At 54.0% G+C, this 20,940-nt stretch overlaps 9 protein-coding genes across 9 annotated transcripts; 6 read left to right on the top strand and 3 right to left on the bottom strand.

Moving 5' to 3' along the window:
- Positions 1-120: 120 nt before the first annotated feature.
- On the top strand, positions 121-2,218 carry N656DRAFT_838473 (actin-like ATPase domain-containing protein; the record flags this gene model as incomplete). The annotated part of the gene is made up of 7 exons (XM_064818861.1): positions 121-756; positions 813-849; positions 1,010-1,056; positions 1,100-1,333; positions 1,427-1,530; positions 1,591-1,810; positions 1,860-2,218. 7 exons carry the CDS (start codon positions 121-123, stop codon positions 2,127-2,129), a joined length of 1,548 nt encoding a protein of 515 aa, XP_064667789.1. The 3' UTR covers positions 2,130-2,218.
- A 1,524-nt stretch (positions 2,219-3,742) lies between these two features.
- N656DRAFT_830865 (uncharacterized protein) lies at positions 3,743-4,910 on the top strand (the record flags this gene model as incomplete). Its single annotated transcript, XM_064818611.1, has 2 exons — positions 3,743-4,181; positions 4,252-4,910. The coding sequence occupies 2 exons, from the start codon at positions 3,743-3,745 to the stop codon at positions 4,908-4,910; spliced, it is 1,098 nt and encodes a 365-aa protein (XP_064667788.1).
- A 1,047-nt stretch (positions 4,911-5,957) lies between these two features.
- Positions 5,958-7,128, top strand: N656DRAFT_800120 (NAD(P)-binding protein; the record flags this gene model as incomplete). Its single annotated transcript, XM_064817968.1, has 4 exons — positions 5,958-6,427; positions 6,496-6,607; positions 6,666-6,841; positions 6,906-7,128. The coding sequence occupies 4 exons, from the start codon at positions 5,958-5,960 to the stop codon at positions 7,126-7,128; spliced, it is 981 nt and encodes a 326-aa protein (XP_064667787.1).
- Positions 7,129-7,693: 565 nt separating this feature from the next.
- On the bottom strand, positions 7,694-8,602 carry N656DRAFT_791166 (Triosephosphate isomerase; the record flags this gene model as incomplete). The annotated part of the gene is made up of 1 exon (XM_064816946.1): positions 7,694-8,602. The coding sequence occupies one exon, from the start codon at positions 8,600-8,602 to the stop codon at positions 7,694-7,696; it is 909 nt and encodes a 302-aa protein (XP_064667786.1).
- A 1,065-nt stretch (positions 8,603-9,667) lies between these two features.
- On the bottom strand, positions 9,668-10,272 carry N656DRAFT_757645 (Ribose/galactose isomerase-like protein; the record flags this gene model as incomplete). The annotated part of the gene is made up of 2 exons (XM_064813152.1): positions 10,191-10,272; positions 9,668-10,132 (listed from the first exon to the last, which is right to left on the bottom strand). The coding sequence occupies exons 1-2, from the start codon at positions 10,227-10,229 to the stop codon at positions 9,668-9,670; spliced, it is 504 nt and encodes a 167-aa protein (XP_064667785.1). The 5' UTR covers positions 10,230-10,272.
- A 14-nt stretch (positions 10,273-10,286) lies between these two features.
- On the top strand, positions 10,287-12,916 carry N656DRAFT_781854 (dihydroxyacetone kinase). The gene has a single exon (XM_064815657.1). The coding sequence runs from the start codon at positions 10,696-10,698 to the stop codon at positions 12,475-12,477; it is 1,782 nt and encodes a 593-aa protein (XP_064667784.1). The 5' UTR covers positions 10,287-10,695; the 3' UTR covers positions 12,478-12,916.
- A 1-nt stretch (position 12,917) lies between these two features.
- On the bottom strand, positions 12,918-13,784 carry N656DRAFT_757639 (aldolase; the record flags this gene model as incomplete). Its single annotated transcript, XM_064813151.1, has 1 exon — positions 12,918-13,784. The coding sequence occupies one exon, from the start codon at positions 13,782-13,784 to the stop codon at positions 12,918-12,920; it is 867 nt and encodes a 288-aa protein (XP_064667783.1).
- A 332-nt stretch (positions 13,785-14,116) lies between these two features.
- Positions 14,117-18,478, top strand: N656DRAFT_838468 (SET domain-containing protein). The gene is made up of 3 exons (XM_064818860.1): positions 14,117-15,843; positions 16,934-16,974; positions 17,026-18,478. Exons 1-3 carry the CDS (start codon positions 14,493-14,495, stop codon positions 17,986-17,988), a joined length of 2,355 nt encoding a protein of 784 aa, XP_064667782.1. The 5' UTR covers positions 14,117-14,492; the 3' UTR covers positions 17,989-18,478.
- A 593-nt stretch (positions 18,479-19,071) lies between these two features.
- On the top strand, positions 19,072-20,761 carry N656DRAFT_283928 (uncharacterized protein). Its single transcript, XM_064809117.1, has 3 exons — positions 19,072-19,360; positions 19,526-20,371; positions 20,432-20,761. Exons 1-3 carry the CDS (start codon positions 19,358-19,360, stop codon positions 20,552-20,554), a joined length of 972 nt encoding a protein of 323 aa, XP_064667781.1. The 5' UTR covers positions 19,072-19,357; the 3' UTR covers positions 20,555-20,761.
- Positions 20,762-20,940: the final 179 nt, after the last annotated feature.

The following is a 20,940-nucleotide window of genomic DNA, read 5'->3' as shown; positions in this document are numbered from 1 at the left end:
CTCTTTCCTTCCATCCCCTACCGTGTCTCCGCAGCTCTACTCACAACAATATCCTGCTCTCAATCCTACTTCACTTTTCCGTTTGCTCACGAGCAACTCAAGACTTGCTTGAATGCAACCATGGCTTGCGAATTGGATAGAACGGACAACACAATCATTGTGGGAATTGATTTTGGAACCACGTACTCCGGCGTCGCTTTTACCTGGTCGAACAAGATTGAGCGACTGGAGGTGGTTTCCAGCTGGGAGTCAGATATTCACTCAAATTTTGACGAGGAAAAGGCGCCCACAGCCCTTTCGTTCGGTTCCAATGGCAAAGTCAATTGGGGCTATTCCATCCCGTACGATGTGGATCAGGTGAAATGGTTCAAGCTTCTGTTGATCGACGAAGAAGACCTCCCGGAGGATGTCCGCAGCTCGGCCAAGATTGAACAAGCTCGTGCCTACCTGAAGAAGCACAACAAGACGGCAATCGAGGTCATTGCACTTTTCCTGAGGCACCTGTGGAATCATACCACACAGCGTATTACCGAGACAGTCAGTCGGAACTTGGTCAACTTTTCCAAGTTCCATATTGTTATCACTCTGCCGGCCATTTGGCCGGATTATGCCCGCAACCGAATGAGAGAGGCTGCGAGTGACGCGGGCATGCTCGCGGAACGAACTGCCGGCGACACCGAACTCAGCTTCATATCGGAGCCCGAGGCTGCCGCGCTGGTAACCCTTGCAGATATGGAAGGGCGCAATGACATCAAGGTATGCTACCTCGAAGTTCAAACCTTCATCTTGAAAGCGTACTGACATACCCTCAGGTCGGCGACAGTTTTGTGGTTGTGGACTGTGGTGGCGGCACAGTCGACCTCATCAGCTACGACGTCGTCAGCATTGCGCCCATGGTGGTTAAAGAATGTGCCAGGGGTCAAGGTATGCTCTAGTAGATGCCTAACGGTGCTGCTCACGATCCCAGTGGCACCATCCCATAAGCGGGATGCAGACTGACCAAGGCCAGGTGATCTCTGCGGTTCTGTCTTCGTTGATGAGGCTTTTATCGAGATTGTGAAGGAAAAGTTTGGCAGAAAAAAATAGAAAAAAAATGAAGGCGGAGATTCGCCACCGACTCTTCCACGATAAATGGGAGCACGGAATCAAACCGGCTTTCGATGGTATGCAGAGGGTTTGGAACTTGAATATGCCATTTGAGTGTGTCGATGTCAGGACGCTCATTGCAGGCGGCTCGCTGCCAAAGATAACATTGACATCCGGGGATGTGGAATCAGCTTTCCGCCCAACAGTTGACAAGATCTGCAGACTGGTTGGCGAACAGGTGACCGCAGTTCATGTTGCCAAGGGAAAGAACTCGAAGGTACCAGTCATCATATCGTCCGAGTTTACTATCTTCTGCTGACAATCCTTTCACCTGTTTCAGTATATCATCATGGTTGGAGGCTTTGGGAGATGCAGGCACCTTCTTACCGCCCTCAAAGAGATATCGGGGGATATTGAAGTCTTGCAGTCCCGCGGATCAGGCCCGTATGACGAGCCACTCGCCTACACTGTTCTACTTCAGAGCGTTACTGACTCTTGGCACAGGTGGACGGCAATTTGCCGCGGAGCGGTTATTCACGCAGCGAGCTTGAGAGGCATTTCGACCTTTTCGGTAAAGGTTGAATCTCGAATCGCTCGTGCAAGCTATGGGTTGGTGCAATGGGTCTCATGGAATCCGGCAGTGCACAACCCTGTGGACAAGGTGTGGGATGAGGACGAACAAGCTTGGAAGGCCAAAGATCAAATGGGTTGGCTAATCAAGATGGTGCGCGTGTCCTGAAGCATCACCAATGCTGCAAGCTGACTGAGAGTAGGGTGAAGAATTGTCAGGAAACAATACCCCGAGAATCGAGATGCACTGTCTGTATCCCATCGATGAAACGGCCAAGAAGCCTTGGGCTACCGACATCTACATCTCCTCGGCCTGGCCCCCACCTACCAGATTTAATGAGAGGGTGACGAAGCTGTGTGACGTTCAATGGGAAACAGAGATCGACATGTCAACGTTGCCCACCTGTACCAATCCTCTGGGAAAGGTTTTCTATGATCTCAACTATGATGTAGCACTAACATGCAGTGGTTGATCACTCGACTTCGCTATCTATCACGATGGGAAGAGACAGGGTTCCAAACATGTAGTCGTCGACTACGAAACCAGGACCTAAGCAGGACGGCTTGAGCCAGAACGGAGAAGACCCAAGGATTCTGCTGCGTAGTTGGGCAGTTCTGTTGAGCTTAAGAGCTTATCAAGATGTGGCTATGGTACCTATATTGACTGTCCAGCTGGCCGTCGCACTGATACTGCACATGATTTCTGTGAGATTGGTGCTGAAGCTGAATTCCCAATTCCATGGCAAACTAATAAACATCATATCAAGGCTTGTACTGTAGTAGTATTGAGTAGTAGGAGGGAAGTGAACATGAGGACATCAGTCTCAGGCTCTCAGCAAACCGCGATTCACCTGAACGCGACATCACTCACTGCAGACATGCCTTCCAAATGTGCGCAAGCAAAGAAATTCACGTAGATCTGGGACCTGCTAGTGGCTAGGGTGGCTGGCTGCGGGCAATCGAAGGAAGCTGCGAAACGTACGGTACCCAGCCTACCTGTACCTGGATTAAGTCGGAGTCATTAAGAATAAAGACCCTCCGTAGAAAGCTTCGCTCTCCTCCTCGACCTTTTTTCATCCCATCAGTGGTTGATGTCTTGGTACCTCATCAAAAACCTACTCTTCCTCACACAACAAGCTTGGCCTAATTCTTCATTCGAGTCCCCGACTTCTACTATTTCTGAGTCCTGCCACGCGGCCACTCCTGACTCAATAGGACAAGTTTTGCCAACAACTTGTTCACGCTTTCTAACGGGAAATCTGAGCCACTCACGAGCTCAGGTACCTTGGCTTTTTTTTTTTTCTTTGTCGATTCTAACAAGACTCACACAATCCCATTTCACCACCACCAACAGCACACCAAAGTGCTTTCAGTTTGTTGTCTCTTCATCAGTTTATTGGCAATATCAAGAGACCCAAATCTCGTAAGGTAACTGACATACTCTCTGATCCTCCGTCACTTTTCTTTTGCCGATAATACTCAATCGCAGCTCACATCCTGCAGAAACGTGCAACTTCAAGTACGATTCCATGGCAACAGACATGACAGGTCAGGATCCAAAGGAACGCGCTCTTGGATCGCTGCCCCCAAATGACCATGGAAGGGAATCGTTTCCTGCTGAGGTCATCAAGAAGGAGTCGGAAGCCGATGAGCAGCGACAGCATCTCGATCATGGCACACGAAGTCGTGGACCCCAATCAGGATCGGTGTTTCAGCATAGCAGCGGGCCTTTGATGCTTACACAACATGCCCCAGCCAGTACAGGCGGTATTATCTCAGCTATGGAGGACTTCATCAGTCAGACGAAGTCTGAGTTCAAGGCACTCAGAGAGGAAAACGCCCGACAGAGCGAAAGGATTGAGGAGCTCACTCGACTGATCAGAGGCTTTCAACAAGTCATGAACAATAACTCTTCAGAGCGCTTGGAAATGCAAGGTAACCTTGACAACTCCGGGCAGCAGCTGGCTCGTCCCAATCAAGACTCGGGTTGGAGCCTGGGCAACTTTTTCTCGGGATCGACGGACAGTCAGGAACAGGCATCCGCGAAACAATCCAGTTGCGCACAAGGGTAACCAAGTGCAAAAGAATGGTTACGGAGTTGAGGAACGAGTTGGGCCAGCTGAAACAGACAAATATGCAACAAGCGAAGCAGATTCGAACCCAGACTGCGGATTTCTCGAGGGAACTAGAGGAACTCAAAAGCAAGGCCTTCTTCACGGCTCCGAAAGTCTCGGACACTGAAATCATGAAGAAATGGAAAGTCCTCGGCTTTTCCATCCGCCAGTTCATCTCGAGCTATCTGTCAGGACCCTTGGATCCTCCTACCCTCCGCCTGCTGGAGCAGAAACAAGAATTCCGTTGGCTGCCTCATATTGCAACGACGCTGCAACTCCCCATTCTCCGTCCAATTCTCTTCGAGTCATGGATTTGGCATTTCCTCTGCTTTCGGGTATTTGATTTGCGCTCCAGTCTCTGGGGTGGAGAGGCTGGAAAGCTTCTGGGAAGCTCCTCCGAGATAATTCGGAGTAAGTCGAATGCAATTTAGGTGCTTTGCAATATCAGGCTGTGTAGTTTGGCTAACAAATCCTCGACCAGAACTTATTGCCCGAAACTCCGGCCTTGATCCCCGGACGAATACTACTAGTATTCTAGCCAAGTTCCATGACTGGCGTGTCCACTCGGCACAGTTTCTTTCCCAATTCAACACCCACGACAAGAAATACTCGATTGCGGAATTGTCCAACACGATGCTTGACTACCTGAAGCACGCCATGACTGGGAATCATTTCAATGAGCCTGACATGCGTCTCGATGCTTACAAAATCGTCGGCGAAGCGGCCAAGCTAGATGAGATATTCAGACTGTCAAAGGCGGACTTCCATGTCTTCATCACTCGAGTAAAATTGCCTTTGGTCGAACCGCCGAGCTTTGGATTCCACTTCGATGACCAGACGATGGAAATTACCAAAGACGTCCCACTTTTCGATCGCCGTGATTCAGCCGACCGAAAACACATCGTGGGCCTGGCCATCTCGCCTGGCATATTCAAGGCTGGGAATTCCAATGGGGCGAACTACGGGACAGAGCGAGTTTTGGTCAAGCTTCAAGCCCTCTGCAATCTCCAGGAGATGTTGGTCTATTTTGAGAATCAATCGGTGACGCACGGAGGGCGCCATCAGAAACAGACGGACATGGAAGATTTGTCAACTGACGCCGAGGTTGACATGCTTTCAATCGCTCGTCATAAACACTGAGAGCCGAATTATTGCGGGCTACGTTTGGGCGAGGATATGAATCAAGGTCTCATAAGTTGAGAGCAGTCTGATTTGCGACGTATTTTCGAGCTGAGAGTTCTCAATGGGCAATCAGGGATGGAGTGAGCTTTGAGGGGGCTGCTTGGGACGAACCCAGGCTTTGCCCATTCCCTCTGCCTGATTTGATTTTGGGTGAGCCCTGGAAAAGTGGTAACCCAGCCCATTAGTGACAGCTCTCACCAGATAGTTCTTTGATTTTCGGTAGAGAATGAGACTTTGCGCAATTTTTGCCGCATTTCACCCTCAGATCATGGCGGGAATGAAATCCATGCGCAGTTAAAGTAGTGCTTTACCCATGAAGCGGACCCACTTTAAAGTCAGGGGCAAGCGGCTGAGCCTTAGCGTGCAGATGTGGTACTGTACCCGAGTGTTGGCCGGGGAACCCAGATTCTTGGGACGTCTTCATTTATACATACTGTGCCTGGTCGAGAACCGAACCAAGAATATCTTAATTCTTCACAGCAGCCTTTTGTCCTTCTCTTTTCTGATCCAGTGTTCGTGTCTGGCCAATTGGTTTAAATACCCATCATCGTCAGACGAATTCCTTTCCTCAGAATGCGGAGAAGCAGGAGCTAGGGATCGTGGCGAGCATTACAAGCATTACAAGGAATGACGCCTAGATTGCCAAAAGCGGAGATGGAAGCATCGTCAATCAGGGACAGAAGCTCCGGGCTCCCAGACGCATCCGTCCCTTCCCAACCTCCCTGGAACCCTTGACTGCATGACGTAATGGATGCAATTGGGAAAGGCTAACACCATCATGAGGGATTCATGACTTCATGAGCTCACCCAAGGCTGGGCATTGAGCGTTTCCGGACCCTGCCCTGGGGCAGTGCCACAAAATCCTGCCAATGTTTGCAAACTTGATTTATACTTCAAGTCTGCTTTCCCCGCGCCCGATTCCACACAACCACTACGCGACGATACCGCAGCATCCGAAAACATCGACCACCAATCCAAAATATCATCCCATCCGAATTAATAAACATGACGCGCAAAGTCTGCATCACTGCCGTCGAGGGGCAGACCGGCTTCCTCATCGCCGAGCTGATCCTCAAGAATGACCGGTTCAAGAAGAAGATTGACAGCGTGACGGGCCTGTCGCTCGACCCGTCGTCGCCCAAGGCCAAGGAGCTGCAGTCGCTCGGCGCCGTCATTGTCCCGCACAAGCCCGGCCGGGAGCGCGAGATGGTCAACACGCTCAAGAAGGTTGGGTGCGACACCATCTGCCTCGTGCCCCCCGCCCACCAGGACAAGTTCGACATCACGGTCGAGCTCGCCAACGCGGCTAAGAAGGCGGGCGTGTCCAACGTGCTGCTCATCAGCTCGGCCGGCTGCGACTACGCCGAGAGGAACAGGCAGCCGCGCCTGCGCGAGTTCATTGATATTGAGAGTGTGGTGTTGAGTGCTAAGGGTGATCCGAGCACCCCGCTGGGACACTCGCCTTGCGTTATCCGGTGAGTTAACGGTGGAATTGGGATTATGCAAGTGAAATTGAAGACAAGCAGGCTGACCAGAGATGTAGCGCGGGTTTCTACGCGGAGAATCTCCTGCTCTATTCGCAACAGCTTCAGGCCGAAGGGATTCTGCCTCTTCCTCTTGGTGAGGGCCACAAGTTTGCACCAGTTGCCCTTGGGGTAAGTCGTGACTTGCAGTACACTATCTTCAGCCTGTATCGATTCTAACCCTCACTAGGATGTCGCCAACGTAGCGGCCCACGTCCTTTCGGGGAAGGGCCCGCATGGTTTTGACGACAAGCACCGCGGCCAGATGATGGTGGTCACCGGGCCCATGCTTTGCGCCGGCCAGGAGCTTGCTACAGCGGCCAGCAACGCCTTGGGCCAAACCATGGAGTATGAGAACATCTCCGAGTAAGTTTGCCTCAATTCTATGAAGACTTTTGGCTTCAGCCGAGCTGACAAGTATTCATTACAGGCGAGAAGCAAAGAGGATCCTCAAGACTGCAGACATAGATGACTCGGAAAAGGAGTACATCCTTGAGTACTACAGCCTTGTGCGTGAGGGGAAGACCAACTACATTTCCACGACGGCTTTCCACGACGTCACTGGCGAGCATCCCACACAGCCGGATGAGTTCTTCCGTTTGTATGCCAGCGAGTTGCGGCCCAAGAAGAAGGTGAGGCACAACAGCAGCTAGGCGAATCCGGTCACTCGGCGTTGGTCATTTGAGGGCGTCTGGTCGGGAATGGGTCTCTGAAATAGTTTTCATCGGCTTCATTAGGTGAAAAAGTGAATTTCCTAGTAACCTCTTTCGTGCGTAGAAGGAGTCTGGTGACAAGTAACAACGGTGATGATGTTCTGAAGACTAAAATGTACCTTACTTGACCGTCGAAGGCCACCGACACTGGCAAAACGCTAAACCTCCCTCAGACCACATACAGCTCTGATGCAGACTAGAAACTGCAGTGGTTCTCACCGGCTTGATGACGGGCTGAAACATCTATTCCTAACTTCAGGCACAACCTGACCGTCAATAGAGCTCCAGCACAAATCTAGACTTACAGTTTGTGGCTCGGTGTGATGGTACAAAGTGAAATCGATATATTGCAATCCAAGCACGCTATCTATATACGGGAGCTTTTCAAAGTGCATTTGGTGTACTGATTCGATTGGCCTCCTCCATGTGCAGCCCATTCAGCCCATCAGCAACTGTGAAGATCCAATCTAGTATCGCTCTTCTCGTGCTATGTAGTAAGTAGTAGCTACCCACCCCCAACGCTCGAGTCCACCCCCGCAACCTCGTGAATGATCTTCACAAACTGCTCCGGCTGGTGCGCAAACCTGCCCAGAAACAACCCATCCAAGTCCCCTCCCAGCCGCCCCCACATCCCCGGCTTGGCCGCGCCGCCATAAACAATCCTCACCCTCCCTGGCCACCCCTTCAGCACTTCACTCTCCCTCACCCTCCTGACAACCGCCCTAACATACTCTGCCGCAGCCGGTTCCGGCGCGCCAATAGCCCAGACCGGCTCATACGCCAAAATAATCTCTCCCTTATCTTCCTCCCCAGAGTCTCCCTTAAGCTGACCGTTCAACACCTCCTCGCTCAACCCTCGCAGCGCAGCCTGCACCTGGCCAACCACCTCCTCAACCGCAGCCCGCACCCCTGCATCACCATCACCACCCTCCGCACCGTCAGACTCCGGTTCAGGCCTACCCACCTCCCCTACACAGATCAACGGGACCATCCCATTCCTCAACACACCCGCAACCTTGTCCCTGACCACCCGCCCATCGGGATCCCCCTCCCCAAACAACCTTCTGCGCTCGGCATGGCCGACCATGACAATCCTGCATCCAGCCTCGCGCAACACGGCGGGCGAGACCTCGCCCGTCAACGGGCCAAAGGCGTGGTGTGCGGCACAGTTTTGTGCGCCAACTACGAGAAGTTGATTGATGGGCGGCAAGGCGGCGGAGATGGTGTTTGCGACGTGGGTGAGGGAGATGAAGTCCGGGAGGATGAAGGCGGTTATTTTCTCTACAAGTTGTTGAAGTTGTCCTGCTCCTCCCGACCGTGATTGAGCTGATTGGGAACTGGGAGATGATGATTGGGAGAGTAAAGAGATGGTGGAGGTTACGAAGGATTGAGTGCGTGCCAGGGAGAAGTACATCTTTGTTGATACCCCGACCAACAGCTGGCCCGGTCGCCGAGTTTCATCCGGGCCCGGCAGGATGGTGGCGGTGGTCATCGTTATGCCTGGGCTGGAGGATGCCATATTCCCTTGGCCTTAAGCTGTTCCCTTGGTTGGTAATGAATAATGAAACTCCAGATGTATCAATCAATAACAAGAAACTGTAGAACCTGTAGTCACCCGAGTTAGCTTCCTATTTGTTCCAAGCTAAGTTAAGGATGTATATATGTAACGAAGCTAGACTTCAGTCTATACTGGTCACAGGTACTCACATAATACAGAGGCTCAATAGGTAGTATCTTCTCCGAGTTCCTCACGACCTCACCAGCCACTGAATGCCGTTCTTACTTCTCGGCGTCTTGAGGAGCGATGGTCCGGATGTCTGATGAATGCTAACCGTGAGGTCATACTCGAGTCCCGGGTATGTCCCGCATGCACGATGCTGCAGGTCTCACGGAAGCAATTTAGCCAGAAACGGGGATTGGACGACTCCTACCCTGCTAGTGTAAGGATCTTAATGGCGGTAGTAACGGTAGCATTCCCTCAAGCTCTAGTCGCGCCTATCCTGATCCTGATCCAATCCATAGCCTGGCGGCTCGAATTCAGTGGGCCCGGCACGCGGGGTCACTGAGGAGGCGAGGGAGTCTCAACCGCTGCCTGTCAAATTTCAGTTCTTGGATTCGGGTCTCCGCATCTTTGACTTTGACATGCTGCAGCCAGTTTACACTAGCGTGCACTCAGCTCTTGGTGGTTTGAACTTTAAAGAACAACCTGTCAGGGGAAGATCAACAATCCGCCAGGCTTGTCCCCACAGTCCTCGGGGTAATGTACTGTACTCGTCTACTCGATGCCCGAAGGCTTGAGGATTGCTGAACAAGTTTGCAAACCCAGTCCTCGGATATCCCTTTTTGGCAAGCCTAAGCTCGTATGGACGGAGTTGGTTGCATTACCCGAGAGGCTGAACTTTGTAGTGCGGACGCTAAGATCAAGCCATGCTGATGCAGTGTTCTTTCTCACCACGATTTTGTGATCATGAACGACATACTAACACCCGCCACTCGCCTCCTCCCCATTCCCAGACAACCCGCCCTCACCCTCCTCATACTGATGAATCGCCTTAACCTTGGCCGCACTCGGGCTGGTCTCATCAAACACATACCCCAGCCACTCCTTAGCCAGCCGTCTGGCTAGCTCCAGCCCAACAACCCGTTCCCCCATACACAGAACCTGGGCATTGTTGCTGAGTACGGCCCTTTCGACCGAAAAGCTGTCGTGTGCCGTCACGGCCCGTATGCCCTTGATCTTGTTGGCTGAGATGGCCACTCCCAGGCCGGTCCCGCAGATGAGCAGCGCGCGGTCACACTCCCCGGCGGCAACGAGCTTTGCTGCCTTTGCGGCAATATGTGGGTATGCCGTCTTGTCGTCGGTGCCAACGTCAATCACTGAGACCACCCGGGGGTCCGCGGCAAAGTCGGCCTTGATCTTGTTCTTGTAGTTCACCCCTGCGTCCTTTAAGGGGGCAAATATGTCAGTAACAGAAGGCTGCTGAGGTGTGTGGGGTACTGACATCGCACCCGATTGCAATCCGCCATCTTGGTGAACTCATGTTGATTCTCGCTGCTCGCTTCTCCAAAGATCTAATGTTGCGGTTTGTTTGGTGAAGTCAAACTTAAAGTTGCCACCTCGAAGGGAATCGATATGTCCAGCCGGGAAGGTCTGCTTTTAGCCAGAGCACCTTTCCCTTCTTGGTATCCCGATCATCCCAAGGAGCATGAGCTCGCCACACCGGGTATGTAAGTGGAAGACAAATCGGGATCGGGGTGCAGGTGCCCCTCTCCCATGCAACCATGGACATGGGTACACCTCCGGCAAGTGTACCATTGGCGTCTCTCATAGGCCTGGGAGGTCATGGAGGGTAATGGGGCACTACGTCTCGGTCCAGATCACTTCGTGTTCATATGGTCGATCAACTCCGACTCTCTCACATCCCTTGACTCCGCGTTCGGCAACGAGCTAGCCTTGTTCCTCACAGTTGGGTCAGTCGCAGATCTAACCAAAACCGCCTGTCCAAAATGTCGAATCGGCATCTCTTCTCCTCCCTGGAGGGGCTCGTGCCCAAGGCGCTCCGCGGCATCGTCGCCAGCAACCCGCGCCTTAACCTCGACGAGACCAACAGGGTTGTCTTCGACCCGGAATCACCGCGGAACATTGTCAGCATTATCAGCGGGGGTGGCTCAGGCCACGAACCCGCGTGGGCCGGCTACGTGGGCACCAATATGCTTGCTGCGGCGGTTCAAGGTGACGTTTTTGCGTCGCCGAGCACCAAACAGATCCTGGCAGCCATCGACGCTGTCCCTTCGGACAAAGGCACGCTGCTAGTCATCACCAACTACACCGGCGACTGCCTCCACTTCGGCCTGGCTGCGGAAAAAACAAAGGCAAAGGGAAAGGCATGTCGCATGCTCACGTGCGGTGACGATGTGTCGATCGGGAAAAAAGGAGGCTCGCTCGTGGGCCGGCGTGGGCTTGCCGGACAGATCGGCGTGCTCAAAGTCCTCGGCGCGGCAGCCGCGGAGGGCGCTTCATTAGATGAACTCTACGACCTGGGCACCGCTCTCAACGGACAAATGGTCAGCATAGCCGCCACGCTGGACCACTGTCATGTTCCTGGCCGGACTGAGCACGGCGCGCTGGCTGAGAACGAGGTGGAAATCGGCACCGGTCCGCACAACGAGCCTGGATACAGAAAACTGTCACCGGCGCCTTCGGCAGAAGGCCTGGTGAAGGAGATCCTGACGTACTGCCTGGATGAGGGGGACCCCGAAAGAGGCTATGTGAAATTCCAGCCCGGAGACGAGACGGTATTGCTCGTCAGCAACTTTGGTGGAATGTCGAACCTTGAGCTCGGCGGCCTGGTCGACGAGCTTCTCAAACAGCTATCGAGAGACTGGAACATGGAACCCGTTCGAGTGTATGCGGGATGCTTGGAGACATCCCTCAACGCACCGGCATTTTCCGTCACAGTCATCAACATTTCAGGGGTCGCGGCCAGTAGCTCGTATTCGCTGGATCAAATCAAGGCTTTCCTCGATACCAGGACAGATACTGCGTGGGAAGCAGTTGCCGGATCGCAGAATCACGTGCACCGGCGAAGGCGAGCAGATCAGCTCGCTCTCCCACCTGTTGAGGTGAAGAAGAGGGTGGACGATACAAGGGATCTCAAAATCGACCCAGAACTACTCGAGAAGATGCTCCGCGGTGCCTGTGAGGCATTGATTTCGGCCGAGCCAGATCTGACGAAGTGGGACACTGTCATGGGAGACGGCGACTGCGGCCTCACGCTGAAGACGGGGGCAAATGCCCTGTTATCCGCGATAGACTCAAAGCAGATCACTGCCAGGGGGTCAGTAGTCGAGGTGCTGACCGAACTGGAGGACATTGTCGAGAGCAAGATGGGCGGAACGCTGGGCGGTATTCTGGGCATTTTCTTTGTTTCGCTGCGGACGGCGGTCGAGGAGAACAGCGATCTGGCCAAGACCGAAGGCCCAGTCGCGGTGTGGTCAAAGTCATTGGCAACTGCGTTGCACCACTTGGAGCAGTACACTCCAGCCAAAGTCGGCGACCGCACCGTGATGGACACGCTGATCCCGTTTGCCGAAACGATGCAAGCCAGGCAGAGCTTCGAAGATAGCGTTTCTGCTGCGGTGAAGGGATCTGAGGCAACCAAGAAGCTGAAACCGAGATTGGGAAGGGCCACCTATGTCGGTTCTGTCCCCGAAGGCAGGGAACTTCCCCCAGATCCGGGCGCATGGGGTGCCATGGTTGCGATCAGGGGGCTGTTGTCTGCCATGTAGGTTGTAAGTTGCTCAAGACCTTCCATGTTGGGTCGGCGGATTGTGTACCCGAGATAATTATTTGAGGTCCGAAATTCAAATTGTGCGGGAGTGCGGGTCATGTGCGTGCGCTACTTCCCTTCCGAGGGGATTCTATGTAGGTTTCGCTAGGAGTGACTGGTGTTTCCTTCCTTAAAAAATGCCTACGGAGAATATAATAGGTTCGACACGACTCCTGGCGCTCTTTGGGAGATGAGTCTTCCTTCAAATGCTGCAACCAGGCTTGTATTTGTCTTTTTCTATCACTAAATGGGCCGGTGTCCATAGAAAAATGTGGTGATCAACTCATAGGTGGGTGTCCTGGACCCCGTACTTCCAGGAGGAGTCTTCCAGGAGGATCCCGACCTGAATTGTACATACAGTCGACAATTTGTCTACTACTAGTACCATGAAGCATCCCATCATGCCTTGCCCGCACTCCCCAACCAGTGCATATACTGCTCAATAGCCTTCTGCATGGCATTGGTGCCCGCCTCAATGACACTAGTAAGCGGCTTGCCGCGCATCTCCTCCTGGACCCGCGCATAGTGGTTATTCATGCCCTTGTTGATGTTGACCTTGGTCACGCCGCCGGCCATGCACTTTCTAAAGATAGTCTCATCAAACGGGTCCGCGCCGTGCAACACCAGCCTAACCCGTTCACCAACCCTTTCATTGATTTTCTGCAGGCGATCATACTCCAGCTGGATGCCCCGCGGCCCATACTCTCCATGGACGTTCCCAAACGCCGGCGCCAGCATGTCGATGCCCGTGGCGACAAACTCCTCGGCCTCCTCGGGCGTGGTCAAAAGACCCTCCAAATCCGCAGTCTCGGCGACACCGTCCTCTCCTCCCTCGATGCGTCCCGGCTCGGCCTCGGCGGCTATGCCGCGCTCATGGCAGTACTTGACCAGCTCCGCAGTTAACCGCAGGTTCTCCTCCTTCTCGTAGTGGCTCATGTCGCACATGATGCTGTCAAAGCCATCTGGTATGTCTGCCGCCCGCCGCACGAGCTCGGGGGTCTGGCAGTGGTCCAGGTGCAGCGAGACTGGCACACTGGCAGAATGTGCTGCGTCGGCTGCCGCCTTGACCAGCGAATCGCCTGCATATTGTATGGCCCAGGGGAACAGCAGCACCATGGCCGGTGAGCGAGCGGCTTCGGCGGCCCTCACAGTCGCGATGATGGACTCGATGTTGTAGCAGCACATGCCGGGCACGGCATATCCCTCGGCCTTGGCTTTATTGAGAATGGCCATGGACCTATTCTCGGCGAGTGGCGGTCGTGGCATGACGAATGAGTAACTCTTCGAGATAGCTTCTGAGGAAATTGAGACGGGATGGAGAGGCTTGGCTTGGGTTGACGGCCAAGACACGGAGTGCTGTGCTGCGAGTGTTTCCCGAGCTGGTTTAATATCTTAGATCCTAAATACCGAGGATTCCTTGGCGGTTGCCGGACTTTTACTTAACAGCTAGTCGAGGGGGAGGTCCCGTTCGCCGTTCGGATTCCTCAATTGGGTTACACCCACACTAGGGCTGATGAGCGGGCGGGGAGAACAGGAGTTGACACATCCACATTAGCCGGTAGTGACAGTGGGGTTGAGGGCCTGTCACAATTGGTGTCCCCGGCTATGAAAGGATCGTCAACACTCCATGATGCGAGTCTTGGAGCGGGGGAGTCGAGCAACGTTGGAAAGTTGTGGGGTCACTCACCCCTTGGAAGTTCAGCCGGTTTCGGGGTATTCGGTATTATACGACACGAGATCCGGCTGGCCATCGCAGTCATGATGTCGCGTTGAATTGAGCACTGTTCTCAGCCAGGTTGTCTTGCGAAGTCTAGCTGTTGAATCGGAGAGCTCCAATTCACACCACTCGATTGCTTGCTTGTGAAGTCCACTGCCGCCTCCGTCCCGGATTGTTCGTCGGCGCAGACACGTACAGCACTATACTACCTCGGTAGCATATCAAAGCCAGCGAGACAGAAGTCAAACCCCGTAATCATGGGAATCAGCGGCGATGACCGTGATAAGAAACCCGTCTCCTTCATCGGCCTCGGTGCCATGGGGTTCGGGATGGCCACCCACCTCCTGAAGGAGGGGCACGAGGTCACTGGATTTGACGTGTGGGCGCCGACTCTCGAGCGGTTCAGTGCCGCGGGCGGCCAAACCGCAACGAAACCATCCGAGGCAGTCGCCGGCAAGCCCTACTGCGTCTGCATGGTTGCTACAGCGCAACAAGTACAGTCGGTACTCCTCGACGGCCCGGATCCGGCGGCGCCAGCCCTGCCTCAGGAAGCAGTGTTGCTTCTATGTTCTACCGTCCCATGCGACTACGTCCAGTCACTAGAAAAACAACTCCAAGCCATCGGCCGCGGTGACATTCTCTTGGTTGATTGCCCAGTGTCTGGTGGGGCGGCGCGTGCCGCAGATGGGACGCTCTCTATCATGGCAGGCAGCTCTTACTCGGCAATTGTGAAGGCGCACCCGCTGCTCAACAAACTGGCGGATCCCAAGAAGCTGTATATCGTCAAGGGCGGCGTCGGCGCTGGGAGCAACATGAAGATGGTGCATCAGGTGCTGGCGGCGTGCCAAATCCTGGCGGCGAGCGAAGCCATGGGGTTTGCCCATCACCTGGGTCTGGATTTAGCCAAGACACAGGAACATATCGCCAGGCCTGAGTCGGAGGCATGGAACTTTATGTTTGAGCATCGCTCACCTAGGATGCTCACCGAGTTCCAGCCCGTGGCCAGCGCGGTCCAGATCATTATGAAGGACACCAGCATCATCACAGCCGAAGGGCGGAGGAAGCGGTTCACAACTTTAATGACGGGTGTCGCTGAGCAGGCGTACTTCACCGCGATGGGAAAAGGGTACGCGTTGGATGATGACAGCAGCCTTGTCCGGTTGTACACCGAAGGAAAGGCAAATGCACCGGGTCCTACGGAGATGGATGAAAAGAAATTAGCCCTGGTGGTTGACTTGCTTAAGGGGATTTTGCTGTGCTCGGCTGCAGAGTCGCTCTCCTTTGCTCATCACTTGGGCCTGGACCTCGACCAGGTGCTTGACCTGTGCGTTGACGCCGCCGGAAGCAGTGCCGTGCTTAAGAAGTTTGGGCCGACGCTTATTAAGGGTCTCCGGGCGAAAGGCGAGTCGAGAAAGTGGACTGCGGGGGATGGCGAGCCTCATCTTGGTGAATTTGCCGAGAGGCTACAGACGGTGATGGAGGAGGCACAGAAGATCAAGGCACCGCTGTTTCTGGGGAATCAGGCACTGAATATCCTGAGCCAAGTGCTACGCTATAGTGCGCCTGGAGTCGCTGGAGTTTCCGTCGGGGCGGTGGTGAATATCTGGGGTCCGTCTCCCGAAACGAAGTAGACGGAGATAGGCCTGTTTGTTGAGAATGAGACCCATGATCTTGAGTTTGGAGAAGTCACTGCTAGTATTTAAGGCTTGTCTATCGATCGGCTACCAAAGCTATCAGCAACGCACCTCAGAGATGTGAGGGGAATTTCTGGACAGGAATCGGGGCTGAAGCAGCTTGAGCTAGCGAGCAGATTGGGTCTTGAGTCTTGAGAGCTTCAGATGATACTGCTTATTCCCTGTCGCCGAGACAAGGTGTGGGTTGGCGGGAAGGAAGGGAAGAATTATTTGGTGAGTGGTGGCACCAGGTATATAGAGAAGTTCAAGCGAGCAGTCCTCAACAGGAACTGCTATGCTTCCAACGGCGTTGTGGTGTAGCGGTTCCGGTGCAGGGTTGAGAAAATCCCTGGACAAGCTCTGGTCGACGAATGTTACTGTCCCAAACTTCTGCCCAGGCTCATACCCTCTTTTTTGGGTTCGATTCCTTGATCTGTCACCTTTTTTTCTTCTCTCCTTCCTTCCCGTCATTCTCTCGATTGCCTCTTTCTCTCTTTCATCCAAATCCTTCTTTCAATCAGGCCTTTTCTTCCCTCCTAGAGGTGCATATGTGAATAAACTTGAACACATTCCCTTGTCGACTCTTGAAAGAGGTCATAGGGTAGAAACCCTATCAATTTATGTTATAGAGTGTATCCTGGATGCTGCTTTGGTTTCTGGCGTGTTAAATGGTGAACGACCCGGATTCCTGGAAGCATCATCGTTATCGATGCGCAGTGAGGAACGAAGTCGTTAACATGCCAAGTTGTGCACGTGCCTAAGATAACCCCACATTAGATAAGATCAATGGCGCTTGCAGTGGGTAGGGTCGATTAAGATCCCTGCAAGGTCGCGTCTCCTCGACTGGCGACGCGTCCCACTTCAAACCGAAAGCAGCTCTTTTGCCCCCCAGGTGCCACTCGAATTGGCCAAGCTCGTAGTAATTAAACCTTCGTTGGACGCCTTCGGAAACCCCAATTGCTGGTTAGGTTCCGCGAAAAACCACAGGCAACCATTCGCAATGCCGAGTTGACACCAAATGGAAGCTGCTACTTCTAATCACTTCTTCAACCACGGCCGGCCAGAGGTATGACGTGATGCTCGTCTCAGGTCGCCCCTATCTGACCCTCTCTCTCAGGTTGATCCAGAAGAGAAAAAGAACTGCCACTGGTGCCAGATCCGTTCGTTTGCGACCCATTCCACGCTACCTATCACGATCGTCAACGATGTGGACAAGGAGGTCTTAAACCCCAAGTTTCGCTTCATCGACCATTCCGTGATTGCCGATGATGTCCCTGTGGCTGAGGATTCCTTCCGGGCGGGGTGTAACTGCACCGACGACGAGGACTGCATGTACAACACATGCCACTGCCTTGACGAAATGGCACCGGACAGCGACGAGGAGGCCGATGACGGAAACGGTGCTCGGGCGCGACGAAAGCGCTTCGCATACTACTCGAGCGGGGCCAAGGCCGGCTTGTTGAGGAGTAGGATTCTCCACAGCCGCGAACCCATCTACGAGTGCCACGGGGGCTGCAATTGCTCCTCGCAGTGCCCCAACAGAGTGGTGGAGCGAGGCCGGACGGTGCCGCTGCAGATCTTCCGGACATCGGATCGCCGAGGCTGGGGCGTCAGATGCCCCGTCGATATCAAAAAGGGCCAATTCGTGGACAGATACCTCGGCGAAATCATCACGTGCGAGGAGGCGGATAGGAGGCGCCGCGAATCTAAGATATCACGACGCAAGGATGTCTACCTCTTTGCTCTTGACAAATTCTCAGATCCGGAGTCTCTCGATCCTCTTCTGGCGGCGCCGCCACTCGAGGTTGACGGAGAATGGATGAGCGGACCAACTCGTTTCATCAATCACAGCTGCGACCCCAACATGCGCATTTTTGCACGCGTCGGGGATCACGCCGACAAACACATTCACGACCTGGCGCTTTTTGCCATTCGGGATATCCCAGCGTGGGAGGAGCTCACCTTCGACTATGTTGATGGGCTAGAGACGATGGACAGCGACGCGCATGACCCGTCGATGATCAAGGACATGACGAAGTGCTTGTGTAAAACTGCCCGGTGTAGGGGGTTCTTATGGTGAGTCTGCGGGTCTCATGGGTTGTCCGGCAGCGGGATTCCGGAAGGCAGTCAGCATTGGGGGGTATATCACAACAGGATATGCACCGATGCTTCGAGGCATCCGGGGCGCTGGCGAGCTAGTTTCTCGAAAGCCCAGAGCAAGACTGCCGCCACGCTTGAGGTTTGAACAAGGCAAGGACCGAAGCAATGGACGAACATCCAAAGCAGCTGCAGTGAAAGCCAGAAGATGGGATGGGAAAGTGATATCTGAGTTTCAAGTCTCCCCAGGTTAAGGATAGCGGCACAGCATACCTGCAGTTTCAGTTAGGTAGGACTGCAGTGGCAATACTCTGTACACTATGGAGTAAGGGATGAGCAGACGACAGACCCGACATCGCTCGCACTGTCAACTATGCCTGACCTCAAAGGCTCAAACTGATGAAGTTGAGAAGGGAATCAGTGTCTAGATACTCCGTACTAGTGCCCCGTTATATGACTCAACCCATTCTCCCCTTAATTACATATGTAATCTCAGGCAAGCCGCCATTGGTTGATCAAATCGGATGCTTGGCAAAATGGCGACTGAATGAATTTTGTACTCGTACTGTGTACATTTCCATCCGGCATCCGGCGGCCAGTCGTCACAAACGTCATTTACTCGTCGACGGTGTAATCCAACGCCGGCGCAAAGGCCACAAAAAGCCTCCAATCCATCCCCTTCAACTAATGCGAGCGACATCCACCAGCAATTGGAGATGCATTGGCATCAACTTCGACAAGTTTGTCATATTTGTTAAGGTATCGTACAAAGATAGTTAGTTCGCATCCACATCCGGAGTGGTCACGGCTTGGCCCCCCCCCTCACAGACACCGGCGGCGCAGTGGGGTTGTTCAGCCGAACACTGAGCGGTCGCAAGCGGGCCAGGCCCCGGGGCGGTGGGGAGCTACTCAACTCCACGAGCGACAACTTATCAGCGGACTGCGGGCGGGAAGAGAGTCACAAAAGACGAGCCCGCAACGTATTACTCGGATTACCTGCCGTGCATGTTGATATGAGGGGTCTTGTCTCAGAGCCAAGAAAGGGAAAAAAAGAGAGATTACTGTTTAACTAACAAACGGTCGGCTGGTGACACTTTATTTCCTCCACCTCACTAAGCATTGAAGGGCCGGGCCTAGTCACCGCGTAGGAACCGGTCATCGGGAAACACGAGAAGCCTCAGCAAAGACTCCAAAGAGACCGCTGCGTACCTGGCCTCCCTCTCCTAAGTCGGCTTTCGCTCCGCTGCCGTCATGAATTAGCTATTTAGACGGTTGGATCGAGCGGCCAAAACGTGTGCGAAGTCAACAGCGTCGGGCTGTCTGTAGCGGACACCGCTCCGCAGCGGGACAAAATGGTATGATTCTGGATTGTGGTCTTCTTAGCGCGCGGCCAATCCCCAAGTCCTGCTCCAAGGATGCTCGGAGAGCACTTCTCCGTTGCGTCCTTTACTCATGCGTTTTATTCGCTATGCTTGCCTACCTTTCCCCCGATCAACAAATTTGCTGACCATTACCACCAGGGTTGCTGCCTCTCTCGGGACGGGGGTCCCAACTCCCCATACCCTGGCGGCGCCAGCTCTGGCTCCGCCCGAGCGATCAATGAAGCGCCCTCAGCGGCCGGCGCGCCAGGCTCTCACGCAGGAAATGATGACTCCGCTCTCTCCCCTGGCTCTGCATCACGACGGGGGCGGGGCAGACATAGCCAACAACCCCTGGCACAGCATATCAACAGGCCCCTTAGACGGCATGAATGGACCAGTCACGACCGGCAATGGACCCCCGTCGCCCTCCGGCGGGAACGGGTCGAGTTCTTCGACACGCGAGTCACGGGAAGGCAGGAAGTATGGCAGACCTTGCACGCCGCACTCGAGATACTCTGGATCGCCGACGAGGCTGCCCGCAACGGCCAGTCGGCCCGGCGAGTGAGCGAGGACGATGGGCCGAGCGAGGAAGACCCGGCTGTGGCTCTGGCAACAGCGCAGAGTATCCTCGATGCGGCCGACATCACCCTGCCAACTGGAGACTTATATAACGGGGCGTACGACGCATTTGGGAATTACTACCAGCTTCCACATCACATCGTATCGGATCCTACAAATCTGGTGTGGAGGCCTGGCGGGACGGAGGATGATGATCTTGACGATTCCAAGGCCGACCTTGAGGGTGAGGAACCGATTGAGGGGAGACACGATCCAGACGACGAGACCGAGCGGCGCCGTGAGGAGAAAGGCAAGGCGGTCGTCGACATACGGGATCAAATCACCGTCAAGGCTAGGCTGAGCGATGGGTCCAAGGACGTCAATGTTGCCGTGGACAAGGCCGACACCGTTCGGTACCTTGCTAGGCTTATTGCAGAGGAGGCGCAGGTGAGATGTTGTTGTTCGGGGATTACATGATGCCGGGCATCCGCTGATGGGTTTTCATAGCTGCACTCAACCAAGAGGATACGCGTCGCCTACATGGGCAAGATCCTAAAGGAGAATACCCCGCTGTTAGCGCAGGGCTGGAAGCAAGGGCATGTGGTCAACGCCCTTGTGTTCAACCGGTAGGGACACTGTTTGCCCAGCTGCAGTCGAGGCCCCTCACTCCCATTAGACCCTTCTACGTATCTTCGAAGGCTCTCATGACATCCCTCAGCGCCTGCCTGACTCTTTCTCGGGGCTGGTTCACCAAACAGCTTGACTTCTTGTTCGTCTCGGGTGTTCACGAGAGACAAAATGAGCTGTGCGACCTCCTGCCGGTACTTTGACCTCGAGCGACAACGCGTTCTTCTTCGGAGGAGAAATCTACAGCTTCCGCCTCGTCATTTGCTCCGCCTACACAACCTCTCACACATTAAACGCAAGCCCTTTACCCCTCAACGTCTTGTCGAGGGAACGGAACTTCCACGATGCTTCGACATACCCCCAGTCTTTAACTTGCCCAATTTCCTCAT

This window comes from Canariomyces notabilis (genome assembly GCF_033297395.1).
Source record: "Canariomyces notabilis strain CBS 508.74 unplaced genomic scaffold N656scaffold_20, whole genome shotgun sequence".
NCBI lineage: Eukaryota > Fungi > Ascomycota > Sordariomycetes > Sordariales > Chaetomiaceae > Canariomyces > Canariomyces notabilis.
This window is presented reverse-complemented; position numbering and strand designations above follow the sequence as displayed.